Source organism: Ctenopharyngodon idella, chromosome 22, assembly GCF_019924925.1.
Source record: "Ctenopharyngodon idella isolate HZGC_01 chromosome 22, HZGC01, whole genome shotgun sequence".
In the NCBI taxonomy this organism is placed as follows: domain Eukaryota; kingdom Metazoa; phylum Chordata; class Actinopteri; order Cypriniformes; family Xenocyprididae; genus Ctenopharyngodon; species Ctenopharyngodon idella.
This window is the reverse complement of record NC_067241.1, coordinates 1,084,398-1,103,967: the sequence shown is the minus strand read 5'-3', so window position 1 is coordinate 1,103,967 and position 19,570 is coordinate 1,084,398. Positions and strand designations below refer to the sequence as shown.

General features: G+C 37.1%; 1 protein-coding gene across 1 annotated transcript in view; it reads left to right on the top strand.

The window, feature by feature from the left end:
- The window catches only part of smc1al (structural maintenance of chromosomes 1A, like), a 91,148-nt gene that overhangs the window by 51,918 nt on the left and 19,660 nt on the right, over window positions 1-19,570 (top strand). Inside the window, exons 17-22 of the mRNA XM_051880927.1 lie at window positions 773-914; window positions 1,002-1,147; window positions 1,243-1,396; window positions 2,969-3,082; window positions 3,165-3,321; window positions 9,537-9,691. Of these exons, the coding sequence (XP_051736887.1) occupies window positions 773-914; window positions 1,002-1,147; window positions 1,243-1,396; window positions 2,969-3,082; window positions 3,165-3,321; window positions 9,537-9,691 (868 nt within the window). The remainder of the gene's footprint in view (window positions 1-772; window positions 915-1,001; window positions 1,148-1,242; window positions 1,397-2,968; window positions 3,083-3,164; window positions 3,322-9,536; window positions 9,692-19,570) is intronic.

The window sequence follows — 19,570 nt, the reverse complement described above, 5'->3', positions numbered from 1 at the left end:
GGTGCCTGTATACCAAATGGCTCATATTTTCGTTATAGAAAAAATAAACAAATAAATAATAAAAATAATAAAATAATAAAAATCTAATAAAGCCTTTTCGCAGTAAAAACAAATACATATTTCAAAGAGCAGTGTTTTTTTTTTTTTTTCTTCTCGCAAATTAATGTGTAGTTTGGATGGTTAATATTAATGTAAATGTCATCTCACTAAGGTTTAAAAAAAAAAATTCGGCCCGCACATGGTTACTTTTTTTTTTTTTTTCCCCATCCGGCCCTCAACCTAAAATGAGTTTACAGTATTAGTTGAGATTTGTTTCCTTGAGAAAATTTGCCATGTACTGTACTGATACATACCCCATTTTGATATCAAATGGAATTGAATGACAAGCTTGAGAATCCAAATCGAATAGTGCAAATTGTCAATACCCAGCCTTACAAGCAGAGTGTTTTCATAGTAAAAGTTTAGTGATTGTTTGATTGTCGAACACGACTGACTGATTGAGTTCTTTACCATAAGCGAGCCTCTTTTGAACTTCACTAAGCGAATGCGCAGGTGCCACTCAAACCAGCAACAGATAAGGGAGCAAGCAATCATCTAAATCACTGTTCTTTGCTGTTTGGTGATCATGCAACATCAGACTACATTTACAGTATCAAAGTGATGTATCATGTAAATGCATATCAACTTTTGAGAAAACCAATGAGAAACAGAAACAATAAACAATAAATTACATATGACTGTAAATTTATCCTTTCCTCGAACTCTCTGGTAGCCTGGAATTTGAAACTCAAAAGACACGTCTGGCTATCCAGCTGGACTATGAGAAGAATCAGCTGAAGGAAGATCAAGAGAAGGTGATCATGTGGGAACAGACGGTCAAGAAAGATGAGAATGAGATAGAGAAACTCAAGAAGGTAGATAACATTCAGATACTCTCATGATGATAATCCATTGAGCCTAGAAATAATGTTTGCTGAATTTCATTTAATATTTCCCAACAGGAAGAGCAGAGGAATATGAAGATCATTGATGAAACCATGGCACAACTGCAGGATCTGAAAAACCAGCACTTGGCCAAGAAATCTGAGGTTAATGATAAAAACCATGAAATGGAGGAGATCCGCAAGAAACTAGGGGGTGCTAACAAGTGAGACCTTTCACTGATTTATTCCAGAAATGCTTAGATGTTTTTAAGAAAAGGAGTATGATGTTGTAAGGAGAAACCTATTTGTGTATGATTAGGGAGTTGACGCAGCTGCAGAAGGAGGTGACTGCCATCGAGACCAAGCTGGAGCAAAAACGCAGTGACAGACACAATCTGCTGCAGGCTTGTAAGATGCAGGACATCAGACTTCCACTCCGATCAGGAACTATGGATGACATCAGCCAGGAAGAGGTGTCTTAATTTTTTAGATAATGAAGAAAAGCAGTCAACAAATGTGCAGCAATCACTGCAATGTCAATACAGTTTAAAACTATAACCCAGGCAAAGAATCTATATTATAAGATGGTTATGAATAGTGTTGTCAAAAATATTGACTGATATATCTGAAACGGTTCCAATACTACTCCTCTGCAGTATCAATACACTGATACCAGCTGCGCTCTCTCATCTCTCTGACGGCGAATTTAGTTCGACAGACACACCCGATTCCTGTCACTCACTCGTCTCATTTGCTCCGGTTAAATAATGCTTATATTGCGCATAATTTTACTAATTCCTGCAGGTTTCACTCTGACACCAGAAACACATGCACCACGGATCATGAAGACATGTATTTCACAACACTTCAGCTTGTGATTCTTATTAAGTGGTGGTCATATTTCAGGATTCTTTACCATAGCAAAGTCTCTGAGATCCTGACACCTTGTACTTCTGGAAACTCCAGGTAGGTTGCCATTCTGGAAATGGTGGCACTGGAGACTAAATGAATCCTGATGGTTTTCACACTTAAAGTCCCTGTGAACCGGAAGTTGCAAACAACTTTTCTCCAGTGTTGTGACGTATTTCCAAGTGAAATGGAATATTGAATAGAGGGCAGGGTTTTACCTTAGCGCTCCTCCTCTCCATCTCTTCCTCATAGCAGGCTAACGGTTGGAGGGGAGTGGTTTACATGTTTTCAACCCAAGCCGTCAAACTGAAGTCATCAGGGAAGGAACACCATTCCAGACCGGAAGTAACTTTTCAGATTTTGATTAAAGATTACCACGACAAACAATTTTTTTCTGTGTATTAACTTGCACGGATTAATTGTTCACCACAAGAGTAGTAATATGCACTAACAAAGTAAATAGGGTCAATTTTGATTTCATGCCGTCTTTAATTCTTCACCTTAATTTCTTATTTTTTTGCAGTTTTCTTCTTGGCCTGTTTTTGTATGACCCTGCTGAACCAATAAGCGTTTTGCTGTCCATTGGTCACGCCTTAATTTTGCAGTTTCTAGTATTGCATTAGTATTGCATCCTCCTCATGAGCATTTAATCATTTTTGACTTTTCAGTGCGAGTTAAATCTCTCTTTTTGGCCCATTTTACCTGTAAAAGAAAATCTGCTTAATTATGCACACCTGAATATAAAGCGTTTTTCATTACCAGCCTTCCTTAATTATATATTACTTATAAATGATTAAATACAAACATAATAATAGTTAAGATTGATGTGGTTTGGAATTGGCAAAATGTGCTTGGGAAAAAAATATGATCAGAATATCAACTTGCATAATTATGCACGCACTGTAGTTATGAATTATTTAACAGTTTTTGAATACGTAATTGCATTCTTGTAATGTCCCACATTTGTGATATTTCATAGTTTTCATGAATTAAAACTGTTTTTGAAATAACTTTTACTATTATTGGGAAATAAGTTGGAGATAAAAATAATAATAAAGAACATGTAGGTACGTTCAAGCTTTTTATTAGTGTATTTCATAAATCCACCTAATATCTTGCTTGTGTTTGTGTTGTAGGGTGGTTCTCAGGCTGAGGAGAGCCTAAGCAGCAGTCAGAAGACATCTAGTACCGTCTTAGCCAAGGAAGCTCTTATTGAGATCGACTACAGCAGCTTGTCAGAAGACCTAAAAGTACATAAATACTTCCATTATGGTTTACGCTATAATAAACATGTTAGTGTGTTAAGAATGTGACGACTGATGCTGCTTGCAGGACTCGCTGTCAGAAGAGGAGATTAAGGGGGAGATGAACACATTACAGCAGAGACTCAATGAGCAGCAGAGCATCCTGCAGAGGATCAGTGCCCCCAACATGAAGGCAATGGAGAAACTAGAGAGCGTCAGAGACAAATTCCAGGAGACCAGTGACGGTCAGACATTCCCAGCCTCTGTAGAAAAATAACATACTTGAGAATAAAAGCTGGGGCCAGTTGGATTAGCACGTTATGTTATGACTGAGTCTTAAGAATTAGTCTGACCAACTAGCAGTTAGCCGAGGGGTAATCAGTCTTACTTTTTGGTTTCAAATTAGACCAGTCTACCTGTTTTAATAACTTACTTAAAAAAATTATGACCAGTCTTAAAGAAAAAAATTAGATGACTAACTAAGACTAGTCTAAGCAGTTTATGCAGCTGGCCACAGTCTGATCATTTATATTATTTAGTACTTTAAAATTCATTATCCATTCAAATTTTCAAGAGAAGAAATGTGCTTTTGACACTGGCATAAAAAGATGACAGACAAAAGTCTAAGGCGTGCTAGATTTTTCACCCAAAAAAAAAAAAAAAAAAAAAGTTTTTAAACTGTTATTTATATACTTTAGTGTGCCACTAGGAAAGTTGCCACGTTTCTTATGGATTTTGTTTGGTAACCAAACAGTTGATGGACCCCATGACTTCCATAATATATATTTTTTTTCATACTATGGATGTCAATGGGGTCCATCAACTATTTGGTTACCGACATTCTTCAAAATATCATCTTTTGTGTTGTTCAGCAGATGAAAGAAGTTCATACAGGTTTGGAACAACTTGAGGGTCACTAAATGATGACAGAAATTTCATTTTTGGGTGAATTCTACCCCTTTAATGTAATCCGAGACTGACTAAAGCCAAGTTTACACTACAGGACTTTAAACGTCGGCAGATCGTTGTGCTGTTCAGACTACATGACTTGCTGTGGAGTCTTGAAGTCATTGTGGTGTTCACACTACGTGACACTACGTAAAAGATCTGCAACAGGAGGTTACACACTACACGAGCTGACAACAACTGTCACCCAATGAATTTATTTGAAAATGGATGTTGGGATGAAATTAGATTTAATTTTGAATTAAATTTAATTAAAATTAAAATAACAGTATATTAAAAGTTTAAAACATTCTGGCTGACCTCCCAGAGTTAAGGCGACCGTTATTTTAGAACGTTTCCCTTTATTGTTTCCATGACGATGCGCCATGCTTGTCTTGTGACACACCGCGGCCAGCCGGCCACACTATATGACAGATGTATTGCTTTTCTCACCGTGTCATCAACTATCTAATATTCTGATTCTCAAATATGTGCAAGTGAGTGTTTTGTCATTTAAATACCTATATGATGACCTTGATCTTAATATAACATGAATTCATCCATTTGTTCCGAAATACATGTGGCCGGTGAAGTTGGGGAACAATAGAGTGAGTGAGCTTTATAGTTACTTACACACTAAAGGTTGGCAAATTATATTTGAATGGATTGTTATTGCTGCTATAGACATCAGTGTATATTTCATTGGCTGTTGCATCCTGACACGTGACACCACAGGATATCGAGTCGGCTGACAGCTCTAGATATTTAGCATGCTAGATATTTGTCTGGCGTCTGCGAGGTGTCGGCGCCGCGTCAGCAAGCCTCTTTGATGCGTCATTCAGTAGTTCACACATAAAGATTGGCGAGCGGCGATCACCCGCTGATTTTCCCCCAATCACAGCCCGACCTGTCAGCGAGCTCGTTAACTTGCAAATCGGGCTTAAATTGGGCTTAAAATCCTGTAGTGTAAACTTGGCATAAATGATGGTGAGATGAGATGCCTACCATACGAGATCAGATGGATCATACGCCTTTTGTCACTTCTGTTTTCTGTTGGCACACTAAAGCAAAATATATAAATAACCTTCTTAAAGGGTTAGTTCACCTAATAATGAAAATTCTGTCATTAATTACTCACCCTCATGTTGTTCTACACCCGTAAGACCTTTGTGAATCTTCAGAACACAAATTAAGATATTTTTGATAAAATCCGATGGCTCTGTGAGGCCTCCTTTTACAGCAAGTTAATTTATACTTTCAATGCCCAGAAAGGTAGTAAAGACATATTTAAAACAGTCCATGTGACTACAGTGGTTCAACCTTAATTTTGTGAAGCGACGAGAATACTTTTTGTGCACCAAAACAACAAAATAACGACTTTAGTCAACAATTTCTTCTCTTCCGTATCTGTCTCTGACGCGCGTTCACGAAAGCACCACGACGCGTGTGTGGTGATGACGCAGGAGCTGGCATTCTGACATATGACCTGGAAACGCAGGGCTGTATTTACAAACAGAGGAAGACGCACGCTCAACATAAAACAGTTCATCACTGTCTGCAGATTTCGACACAGAGAATGAATTGCATTTTTTTGCACAACCTTACTTATTCGAATAAGAATATACAGAGAACGAACTTAAAGAGATTGAAGAGGCTGCAACACAACCACAGCCACAAGCTTCTGAAAGACAGAGCAATGGAGAGCTGGTGGTGTAGATGTCATCAGTGCCAAGCGATGCCTACTGAACAGGAGAGCATATGCTGCATCGATTGTGATATTGTCATGCCACAGCTTGAAAGTTTGGATAATCTAGACGATGAGACGACACCTGTATCTCGCATCACCACACGCATGCGTCATGGTGCTCTCGTGAGCGTGCGTCGGAGACTGATACGGAAGAGAGGAAATTGTTGAATAAAGTCATTTTGGTTTTTTTGGCGCACAAAAAGTATTCTCGTCACTTCATAAAATTAAGGTTGAACCACTGTAGTCATATGGACTGTTTTAAATACGTCTTTACTACCTTTCTGGGCATTGAAAGTGTAAATTAACTTGCTGTCAATGGAGGCCTCACTGAGCCATTGGATTTTATCAAAGATATCTTAATTTGTGTTCTGAAGATGAACGAAGTTCTTACAGGTGTGGAACGACATGAGGGTGAATAATTAATGACGACATTTTAATTTTTGGGTTAACTAAGCCTTTAAAACCCTTTAACACCCACTGTAAATGTTTCTCTTTGTGAGGTTTGGTTAGTGGTGGCTAAAATGCAATTTTACACATAACTGCCAGCCTGCATGGAGAGGTTCTCAAGACTCCAGAGACACCAGCAGCTTCAAATACCTGTTTGCTGCTCAACACTGGCTTTTTTATAGCTGACCTTTTAATACAATTAACTTGTTTGACAAACTTTCCTTAATAAGCCTTTATCTGACAGAGTTCTGCTGTGCTCTAAATCACTCACAAATCTTATGATAGTTCAATAATCTGCATTCAGTTTTCACACAATATTAGTTGTTTTCATGCCTTTTGCACAACATTGCACCATTTCATGCTTTTCATCTTCAGAAAGATCTTTCTTCCTCCCCTTATTGCATGAGAACTGTGACTTGCTTAATAATGTGGAACAACCTCTAAGTAGGGTTTCCATTTACCCAAGTAGACCAGGCAAATTATTTTGTCTGAGATTGATACCAGTTATCTAAAAAGACATGGATAAATAAACAAACACTTTCTTAGAAAAACTAAAATCTGAATGTTTATTGTACTGAAATCTTCCTGATATGTCACACAAAATCCAGGTTTATAAATTAAGCTGACAACAGACCAAAAAACCCAAAGCTTTATACAATATATAGTAAAAAATTAATAAATATGATTCTTATTTAAAAAAAAAAAAAATTGTTAAGTTATGTGCAATAAGTCACCTTTATTTATAGAGTACATATTGTTTCAGAGCAGTTTTACAGTGATGAACAGGAAAATAACAGAATCAATGCAAACAGAATTCAATTCTGCTGTAAAGCAGCTCTAATAAACAATAGTGCAAGGGTCTCCAACCGGGGTCCGCCAAATATTGTATGATCGCAAATAATTTTTTGTTAAATTTAGTCCGAATCCACTCACCGCTCAAAACGCCAAAGTTTTTGTTAATAGGAGGATTCAAGAACGTGCAGAACTTAGCACTGAACAAAGACACGATGCAAGTAAGAGATTCATTATGCAGTGTAGACCACTTTGATTTTAATGGAACTTCGTGAGATCACGAACTGAGATTAGTGAAAGCTTTTTAGTTATAGTAAAGTAGAAGTCAACCAATAGTGGATTTTACCGATAACTGTAACTAGGTTGGACCGCACTGGCCGATAACCGATTAATCAATTGATAGTTTTTAAGATGGATACTGAATGAAAACAAACATAGCATTCTAAGTAAAATGATAACTTTTACAAAAAAAACGTACTGAATCATGAAAATGTACTGTAAGTTTTAAATAAAATATGTAAATATTAATATATTAATTATACCATGATCATTTGTTAGTTCGTAGTGCATTAACTAAAGTTAACAGAAAATTTAAAATGTATAAGTAAATGTTAAAATTAACAATCCAACAAGGAACAATACTTGTTCTAGGAACTATAGCATTTATTAGCCTTAGTTAATCTCATAAATGGAATTTTATCGTAAAGAGTTGCTATTTCATATAAATCCAAACCTTCATGGCCAGGCATCAACACCATGGCCATCTTGAAATATCTAATCAAAATAACAAAATATCTATTACAGTGACGATAAAGATCTGAAATCAAATGCGTTTCTGACTTATGTTTCTGTTGCATGACCATACAGTTTGCTTTCTCACATCACTAGCTTTAAATGTGTAACTTTGCTGGCTAACAAATGCATAAAAGTGACCAGCTGGATATATACTAATGGAAATAGATGGTAACATTTGTGACATTAAATATGTGGGTCGCAAACATGCATGTATTTGTCACATTGTTTTAACCACTTGAGGTACTACTAATTTTGTCGCTCTCTTAGTCTTAACAGCAAACATACCGCTGTTCTTTTTCTACTAGTCAACAAATTAACTACTTTATAATGACATGAAAACTTGTACTGTATATAGGGTTGCAAAGGGGCTGATAGTTTCTGATACATTTCTGGAAACTTTCCATGGGAACTTAACCTGGGGAATTTTGGAAATATTCCAATTTGGAAGCTTAACAGGAATTTATGGGAATTGGAAATTTTATGGGAATTGAAAATTTATATAAATTTATATAAAATATATCATACACAAACATAAAAATAAACATTAATAAAAATTTATTTCTGTGATGCAAAGCTGAATTTTCAGCAGTCATAACTCCAGTCTTTAGTGTCACATGATTGTTCAGAAATCATTCTAATATGCTAATTTGATACTCAATTATCAACTTTTTAGCGACACTGGTTTTCTTTTTCCAACTGAGAGAATTTTGGTTTTGAGCCACCGTTCAGTCTGTATTTCACAGCAGCACGATGGAGAAATGGCCTGGGCTGATCCGAAACAATCACAGAATACGTACGAGAGAGGTGGTGCCTTGTTTTAAATGTATTTTTTTAATTAATTTGATTTAGCTTTTTTAATGTAACGTATTAATAATTAAATCAATGAATTATATTAATATATTTAAACTGATTTTAAGTTATCCCGCGGCCCACCTGAAGGATCACTGAGGACCCCTAGTGGGCCGCGGCCCACATGTTGGGAGCCACTGTTATAGAGGAATGCACAGTGCGTGCGGGGGTGTGGACTCAGTAGCCCTGCAGTAAGTAGTGTGCTGTATGAATGTGACTGAGGAATGTGCAGGGTAAAAAATTCAACTGAAATTGCATTAAATCTGGTTGTTTTAACCAAGATTATGCTGCAAGAGGTTTTGTTTTGTTTTTGTTTTCCCAACTACATTTAAGTTCCCTGTTATAGACTAACCTGCTATTTTGAAAATTCCATGTTCATTCCCATTCATTTCCGTTAATTCCCATATATTTCCGTTAATTCCCATGGAAAGTTTCCAGCCTTGTAAATTCCTGAAATTTGGCAACCCTAACTGTATACATACCGTTTCATTGTCTGTTCTGCATCTGAAGTGTCCCTCTCTGTTCAGTGGGCAGCCTCACGTGTTAAAACAAACTCCACTTGTCATTTACTCACCGTCATATTGTTCCAAATACTTTCTTTAATCTTAAACACAAATGAAGATATTATTTAAACCTGAGAGATTTCTGTCCCTTTGTTGAAATTCAGTTCCACCAAAACACATCAAATATATTTAACGGAAGCACTTCAGAAGATTTGGATTAAACCACTCGATTCATATAGATTTCTTTTACAATCTCTTTATAAACATTTAGAAGCGTCAGTTCTTTTCATCACTGTTTGTATAACTCAGCTTGCTTGTTTTAGTATCTTTCCAAACTTGAATTTAACTTTTTTTTTTTTTTTTTTTTTGATGAATGTCATAGAGTTTGAAGCTGCCAGGAAGAGGGCGAAGAAAGCCAAGCAGGCATTTGAACAGATAAAGAAGGAGAGATTTGACCGTTTCAATGCTTGCTTTGAGTCTGTGGCCACCAACATCGATGAGATATATAAAGCTCTGTCCCGCAACAGCAGTGCTCAGGTACTTAATGACACATCATCTCTAAAGGCCATGATATACTCACAGCGAAGTTCTTTTTCGTTCTTCGCTTAGGGGTGAAAATAAGTTTGAAATATAGCTGCAAGCAGCGATGACGGGCCCAAGCCCGGTGGCACTGCCAACCCGGTGGCTTCAGGGCAACTGTGCTTGGCAGGCAATAGGCATTTAAAACGGGTAAACATAAAAGGACTATGTCATAGTCATTTGAATACACCACATTTACTGCAGCAGTTGGTGCCCATTTGATCACAAACCACAACAGCCACATCCATGAGATCGTTTAAATTTAGATGAATTTCATGTCATAGAATGTCATAGGTCAATTTCAAATGAGTGCAGAATATCATCCTAATCTGCCTTGTCTGTTTTTTTTTTTTTCTCTGACAACCTCTATAAAAATTCTAGAACAAATTACATACTGTTATTTGTGCAAACTCCACAGTGCTCTGAGAAATCTAATCCAGTCTTAATGTGAATGTGTGTGATTGCTGATGTTGTATTATCCTAACACTTCTCTTCATGTGTTTTTTGACCTCCATCGTTTGTGCACCAATCTTATGCACAAAAAGCATGCTTTCATTTAATTTCAATATGTGTGGTATAAGATGAAAAAATAAAATAAAAAAAATAATAAATGAAGCCAAATGACAAAACCTGCAAAGACAATTTTAATGTCAGTCTCAGGTAATAGTAAGGTACATGTCTAGGTTTTTCTGCTCACTTATGCAAGTTTATTTTAAACAGGCACTTTTATAATCATGTGAAATTTACTGAAACAGGGCTTTTTAATAAATTTGAATTATATCAATAAATAATTAATATAAAAAAATTATAACTAATTGTAAAAAATAATAATTGTAACTCAAACAACATTTAGAGAACTAGTCCTGTCCGAATAGTGATATAGTGTCATGGTTCAATTTCAAATGAGTGTGAAGTTATCATTTGAGGTTCAAAATTTTTATAAGTTCATCAATAAATGGGTAATCAGTAAAAGGGTTAAAGACCACTAATCAAGATTGTAATACACACACACACAGTGAGGGGAGAGAGAGAGAGAGAGAGAGAGAGCGAGAGACACAGACAGAGACCCACACACAGACACACACACCCACCACACACACACACAGAATGAGTGAGACTGAGGGACTGACGGGGGCAGAGAGAGAGAGTATGTTTGAAAAATCCACATTCAAACCAAAATATCTGACTTCCTGTTGGTCGGAGCTAATGACTGTAAATTAGAAAGTTGTCTGGTTTAATGAGAACAATAAGTGTACCGAGTTTGGTGACTGTAGGTTAAACTAACCCCTCCACTTGTCAGAAGGTGGCACTGTAGAGCCCCTGCTCCCCGCCCGTTTCTAAGGCTTTGCCTATGTCTACTGGATGACAGTATTGATGTGTTTGTCAAGTTTCATGCAATTTGAAGCATGTTAAGAGCCTCAAACATGCCCAAGAATATTATTAAACTTTGACATGTTGCCATGGCAACAATATTTAAGATATCACAAATACATTCACAGGTCTACATCTGCCATGTTTTGACATTATTGTGATGAAGTTTGAAGCAAATCGGGTAAAAATAAGAGTGTGATCTCAAAGCATTTTGAAAGTGATACACTTCCTGCTGCCAGTTGGTGGTGCTATAACTTTGACTCACAATAGTCACATCCATGTGATCGGGCTCCTACAACGAACACACTGCTGAAGTTTCATAAAAATCAATGTATGCAGAAGTTATAACACACTTCCTGATTCCCTTTTCTCGCCATAAATTTGTTGCTTCGCCACGGCCAAACCATTTGAGATATCAAAAATCCGCTTGCAATTTAGCATCCTCAATCTCTTGACTTCATGCTGACTGAGTTTGGTGGTGAAAAATTGCCGCTGGCAATTTTTCATCATCTATGTCTTGACTTCATAGATTAATATCATGTCATAGGATGTCTTAGGTCACTTTGAAATGAGTGCAAAGTTATCTTTTGCAGCTCAAAATTTTCTAAGTCTAAATCCAGTGTAAAACGTCCAGTGTTTTTTATATATATTTTTCTAAATCATTATAAGTGTCACTGACACCCCCCACACACACACACCCCACACACTTAACGTGACATCACACAAACACACACACACACAGAGAGAGAGAGAGAGAGGCAGAGTGAGATTTAAGAACCAGCTGAACATGATTCAAAAACATTTTAAACAATAAGAATAAAATCTATACTGTGACAGAAATTAGTCTTTGATAATCTCTTAGTATAACATTTGAATGTATATATTAACTAAATTCATTTATAGCCTTTAGTTAAGATAAGTCATCATTAGCAGTTAAAAATGTTATACATCCAGATGAATTTAGCTTAAGGTCTTTTACGTTATTATTATACAGATTATTAAACTAATTTTATAAAACTATATAGTCAGTGCACTACAAATGAACTGGTTCTATGCCTTTATTTTGTTATACAAATTTATAGAGGAGAAGGCCTAAGAGATTTCCTATCCTATAATGCAGTCAAAAGGACACAGCAATGAAAGGGTTAAACCTGCAAGACTCTAAAACACACACACAGAGAGAGAGAGAGAGAGACACACACACACACACACACAGAGGCAGAACAGTTGGAGCCTGACCAGTTAGTTGAGTCAGATGATTCGATAATATTTTAAACAATAAGAATAAAATTTACTGCAGCAGCTGGTGCCCATATGATCACAAACCACAACAGCCACATCCATGAGATCATTTTAAATTTAGGTTAATGTCATAGGATGTCATAGGTCACTTTGAAATGAGTGCAAAGTTATCTTTTGCAGCTCAAAATTTAAGTCTAAATCCAGTGTAAATCTTGTCCAGTGTTTTTTATCATTAAAATCATTAAAAGTGTCTTTTAATGAAGACAAAAAGTGCCCCCCCCCCCCCCCCCCCCCCACACACACACCCACGCACTTAACGTGACATCACACAAACACACACACACACACACAGAGTGAGATTTAAGAACTAGTTGAACATGATTCAATAATATTTTAAACAATAACAATAAAATCTATACTGTAACAGAAGTTAGTCTTTGATCATCTCTAAATATATACATTAAAATATAATACTAATTAAAGCCTTTTATACCTAAAAACAGTGTACTTGTCTTCTCAAAAGCCTTTTATAACTGTCTTCTCAACCCTGTTTAAATATAGATATTTGCTGCCTTCTAGTGCTTATTCTATATATGACATTTGAATATTATTTTAATTATTTTAACCAAAGAGCAGTTATCTGCCTAATTTAAACTTACACATACTTCTTGTGATTAAAAAACGATTCAAAATGTGTTTATAATATTTGTATTATTATATACTGAAATAAAGGGTGTAAATTTATAAAATAAGGGTGTATATTCCCTTCTTTGTCCTTAATTTAATCTCTCACCATGGCGACACCATTTGAGATATCCAACATCTCTTTGCAATTTAACAACTTCAGTGTCTTAGCAACAAGTTAAAAAAGTTTGGTGTAAATTGTTTAAACCCTGTAGGAGTAGTAGTATAAAATTGATAGCCTGTTTTTTCAAAAAATCCACATTCAAACCAAAATAGCTGACTTCCTGTTGGTCGGAGCTAATGTGTAGATTAGAAAATTGTCCGGCTTGATGAGATCAATACATGTACCGTAGTTTGGTGACTTTAGGTAAAACTAACCCAACCCCCCGCTATAGAGGCCCTTCTCCCTGCCCGTTTATACGGTTTTGCCCATGTCTACTGGACAACACCGCTGGTGTGTGTGCTGAGTTTCATGCAATTTGAAGCATGCTATGAGTCTCAAAACTCAAAAGTGACACACTTCTTGCTGCCAGTTGGTGGCGCTATAACTTTGACTCACAATAGTCACATCCATGTGATCAGCTTCCTATAACGAACACACAGCTGAAGTTTCATAAAAATCAATCAATGTATGCAAATGTTATAACACACTTCCTTTTCATGGAAGTGGACATTCCCTTTTCTCACCAAAAATTCGTTGCCTTGCCACGACCAAACCATTTGAGATATCAAAAATCCGCTTGCAATTTAGCATCCTCAATCTCTTGACTTCATGCTGACTGAGTTTGGTGGTGATCGGATTAATCCCCTTGGAGGAGTATATCAAATTCCAGCGCATGCGTTTTTCAAATAACCCATAATAACTGACTTCCTGTTGAGCTGGCCTATAACTTAGATCACGAAAATTGTTAGGCCCGATGAGGTCTATATATGTACCGAGTTTCATACTAATACGTGCAAGTGTGTTTGATATATGGACCAAGTTTTTGGACTCTGTTCAAGAGGGCGCTGTTAAGCCCCCCTGCCACGCCCGGGTACCAGATTCTGCCCGCCCCTAATGGCCGCAAATTCTGACCTGTGTGCAAATTTTCAATAGTTTTTGAGCATGTTAAGGGCCCTAAAAGTGGCCAAAACATAGAAAATAATAATAATAATAATAAATATAGCTGCAAGCAGCGATGACGGGCCAAAGCCCGGTGGCACCACCACCCTGGTGGCTTCAGAGCAGCTGTGCACATCAGGCAATGGGCATTTAAAATGATTAAACATAAAAGGTCTATGTCAATTTCAAACCACATTTACTGCAGCAGCTGATGCTCCTATGATCACAAACCAGAACAGCCACATCCATGAGATCGCTTAAATTGAGATGACTTTCATGTCATAGAATGTCATAAGTCAATTTCAAATGAGTGCAAAATATCATCCTAATCTGCCATGTCTGTGTTTTTTCTCAGACAACCCCTACAAAAATTCTAGAACAAATTATATACTATTATTTGTGCAAACTCCACAGTGCTCTGATAAATCTAAACCAGTCTTAATGCGAATGTCTGTGATTGCTGATGTTGTATAATCCTAACACTTCTCTTCATGTGTTTTTTGACCTCCCTGAGCTGTTGTTTGTGCACCAATCTTATGCACCAAAAGCATGCTTTCATTTAATTTCATTATGTGTGATATAAGATGAAAAAATACAATAAAAAAATTAATAAATGGATCCAAATCACAGAACCTGCAAAGACAATTTTAATGTCAGTCTCAGGTAATAGTAAGGTAGATTTTTCTGCTCACTAATCCAAGTTTATTTCAAACAGCCACTTTTAAAATCATGTGAAATTTACTTAGATTTTATTTTAATAAATTTGAATTATATCAATAAATAATTAATTTAAAAATAGTAATTGTAACTCGAACGACATTTAGAAAACTAGTCCTGTACTAATAGTAATATACAGGTGCTGGTCATATAATTAGAATATCATCAAAAAGTTCATTTTTTTATTATAAATTATTTTTAAAAATGAAACTTTCATATATTCTAGATTCCCTACATGTAAAGTAAAACATTTCAAAAGTTTTTTTTTTTTTAATTTTGATGATTAGAGCGTACAGCTCATGAAAGTCCAAAATCCAGTATTTCAAAATATTAGAATATTTCCTAAGATCAATCAAAAAATGGATTTGCAAAACAGAAAAGTTCAAGTTCTTTAAAGTATGTTCTTTTGTGCACTCAATACTTGATCGGCAGGACATATTACAGCAAATGACTTGCTCCTAGTACAAATTACAGCATCAGTGAAGTGTGGCATGGAAGTGATCAGCCTGTGGCACTGCTGAGGCACTATTGAGCCTTCAGATCATCTGTATATTGTTGGATCGACTGTTTCTCATCTTTCTCTTGAAAATATCCCATAGATTCAGGTCAGGCATATTGGCTGGCCAATAAAGCACAGTAATATCATGCTCAGCAAACCACTTGAAAGTGGTTTTTGCACTGTGGGCAGGTGCTAAAGTCCTGCTGGAAAAGGAAATCAGCATCTCCATAAAGCTTGTCAGCAGATGGAAGCATAAAGTGCTCCAAAATCTCCTGGAAAATGGCTGCATTGACTTTGCACTTGATAAAACACAATGGACCAACACCAGCAGACGTCACGGCCCCCCCAAATCATTATTGACTTCAGAAACTTCACACTAGACTTCAAGCAGCTTGGATTCTGTGCCTCTCCAGTCTTCCTTCAGACTCTGGGACCATGATTTCAACATGAAATGCAAAATTTACTTTTATCTGAAAAGAGGACTTTCGACCAGTTCACTGTCCAGTTCTTTTTCTCCTTAGCCCAGGTAAGATGCTTCTGACGTTGTCTCTGGTTCAGAAGTGGCTTGGTAGTCCTTTTCCTGAAGATGTCTGAGTGTGGTGACTCTTGATGCGCTGACTCTGGCTTCATTCTACTCATTGTGAAGCTCTCCCAAGTGTTTGAATTGGCTTTACTTGACAGTATTCTCAAGCTTGCGGTCATCCCTGTTGCTTGTGCACCTTTGCCTACCCAATTTCTTCCTTCCAGTCAACTTTGCATTTAATATGCTTTGATATACACTCCGTAAACAGCCACCCCATTCAGTAATGACCTTCTGTGACTTACTCTCTTTGTGGAGGGTGTCAATGATTGTCTCCTGGACCATTGCCAAGTCAGCAGTCTTCCCCATTAGTGTGGTTTCAAAGAACAAAAGATACCCGGAATTTATACTGTAGGGATGGTCATTTAATGAAACTCAAATGTAAATATTCTAATATTTTGAGATACTGGATTTTGGACTTTCATGAGCTGTACGCTCTAATCAACAAATTTAAAAAAAAACAACTTTTGAAATGTTTTACTTTACATGTAGGGAATCTAGAATATATGAAAGTTTCATTTTTTTAAAATAATTTACAATAAAAAAATGAACTTTTTCACGATATTCTAATTATATGACCAGCACCTGTAGTGTCATAGTTCAATTTCAAATGAGTGTGAAGTTATCATTTGCAGTGTGCTTTTATACAAACCCAATTCCAAAAAAGTTGGGACACTGTACAAATTGTAAATAAAAAAGGAATGCAATGATGTGGAAGTTTCAAATTTCAATATTTTATTCAGAATACAACATAGATGACATATCAAATGTTTAAACTGAGAAAATGTATAATTTTAAGGGAAAAATAAGTTGATTTTAAATTTCATGGCATCAACACATCTCTCAAAAAAGTTGGGACAAGGCCATGTTTACCACTGTGTGGCATCCCCTCTTCTTTTTATAACAGTCTGCAAACGTCTGGGGACTGAGGAGACAAGTTGCTCAAGTTTAGGAATAGGAATGTTGTCCCATTCTTGTCTAATACAGGCTTCTAGTTGCTCAACTGTCTTAGGTCTTCTTTGTCGCATCTTCCTCTTTATGATGCGCCAAATGTTTTCTATGGGTGAAAGATCTGGACTGCAGGCTGGCCATTTCAGTACCCGGATCCTCCTCCTATGCAGCCATGATGTTGTAATTGATGCAGTATGTGGTCTGGCATTGTCATGTTGGAAAATGCAAGGTCTTCCCTGAAAGAGACGACGTCTGGATGGGAGCATATGTTGTTCTAGAACTTGGATATACCATTCAGCATTGATGGTGCCTTTCCAAATGTGTAAGCTGCCCATGCCACATGCACTCATGCAACCCCATACCATCAGAGATGCAGGCTTCTGAACTGAGCACTGATAACAACTTGGGTTGTCCTTGTCCTCTTTAGTCCGGATGACATGGTGTCCCAGTTTTCCAAAAAGAACTTCAAATTTTGATTCGTCTGACCACAGAACAGTTTTCCACTTTGCCACAGTCCATTTTAAATGAGCCTTGGCCCAGAGAAAACGCCTGCGCTTCTGGATTATGTTTAGATATGGCTTCTTTTTTGACCTATAGAGTTTTAGCCGTCAACGGCGAATGGCACGGTGGATTGTGTTCACCGATAAGATTCGGAGCATAATGAATCAGCGTATCAAATCATGATTCGGATCGCTTGTCAAACCGCTAAACTGCTGAAATCACGTGACTTTGGCGCTCCGAACAGCTGATTCGACACGCTGATTCATTATGCTCTGAAGCTTTCTGAAGCAGTGTTTTGAAATCGGCCATCACTAAATAATTTGGGTTTTTTTTTTTTTGGTTTTTTTGGCGCACCAAAAATATTCTCGTCGCTTTATAATATTAATATTGAACTACTGTACTCACATGAACTGATTTAAATGTTTTTAGCACCTTTATGGATCTTGAGAGAGGAAATGTCATTGCTCCCTATGCAGGCCTCACTGAGCCATCGGATTTAATCAAAAATATTTGTGTTCCGAAGATTAACGAAGGTCTTACGGGTGTGGAACGGCATGAGCGTGGGTAATCAATGACAGAATTTTCGTTTTTGGGTGAACTAACCCTTTAATGCAATTTGAAGCATGCTAAGCATCTCAAAAGCATCCATAACGAAAATTAAAATTTGATGCGTTGCCATGGCAACAGTGTTTGAGATATCATGATTCTTTTCACAGGTCTATATCTGCTGTGTATTGACATTACACTGATGAAGTTTGAAACAAAACGGGTAAAAAAAATAGGGTGATCTCAAAGCGTTTTGAAAGTGACACACTTCCTGCTGCCAATTGGTGGCACTATAACTTTGACTCACAGTAGTCACATCCATGTGATCAGCATCCTATAACGAACACACCACACAGGTGAAGTTTCATAAAAATCAATCACTGTATGCAGACTTTATAACACATTTCGTGTTTCCCTTTTCTCGCCATAAATTCGTTGCCTTGCCACGGCCAAACCGTTCGAGATAACAAAAATCCGCTCGCAATTTAGCATCCTCAATGTCTTAACTCCATGCTGACCGAGTTTGGTGGTGATCGATTTAATCATCTAGGAGGAGTATATCAAATTCCAGAGCACGCGTTTTCCAAACAACCCATAATAAGTGACTTCCTGTTGAGCTGGCGTATAACTTAGAGCATGAAAGTTGTTAGGCCCGATGAGGTCTATATGTGTACCGAGTTCCATACAAATACGTGCAAGCGTGTTTGATATATGGACCAAGTTTTCTGACTTTGCTCAAGGGGGCGCTGTCGAGCCCCCCTGCCAAGCCCGGGTACCAGCCTCTGCGGTGTCCTAATGGCCGCAGATTCCAATGTGTGTGCCAATTTTCAAGAGTTTTTGAGCATGTTAAGGCCCCCAAAAACCCCGGATGACTGAAAAAAATAAATAAAAATAAATATAGCTGCAAGCAGCGATGGCGGGCCCAAGCCCGGTGGCTTCAGGGCAAATCTGCACGGTGGGCAGTGGGCATTTAAAATGGTTAAACATAAAAGGACTATGTCAAATTCACACCACATTTACTGCAGCAGCTGGTGCCCATATGATCACAAGCCACAACAGCCAAACCCATGAGATCATTTAAATTTAGATTAATATCATGTCATAGGATGTCATAGGTCACTTTGAAATGAGTGCAAAGTTATCTTTTGCAGCTCAAAAATTTCTAAGTCTAAGTCCAGTGTAAATCTTGTCCAGTGTTATATATTTTTCTAAACTATTAAAAGTGTCATTGACACCCCCCCCCCCCCCCCCCCCCCCCCCCCCCCCCCCCCCCCCACACACACACACACACACACACACACACACACACACACAAACACACACCCACACACTTAACGTGACATCACACAAACACACACACACAGAGAGAGAGAGGGAGAGTGAGATTTAAGAACCAGTTGAACATGATTCAATAACATTTTAAACAAGAATAAAATCTATACTGTGACAGAAATTAGTCTTTGATAATCTCTTAATATATACATTCAAATGTTATACTAACTAAAGGCATTTATAGCAAAGTCATCATTAGCAGTTAAAAATATTAAACGTCCAAATGAATTTAGATTAAGGTCTTTTACGTTATTTTTAACCAGATTATTAAACTAATTATATAAAACTATATAGTCAGTGCACTACAAATGA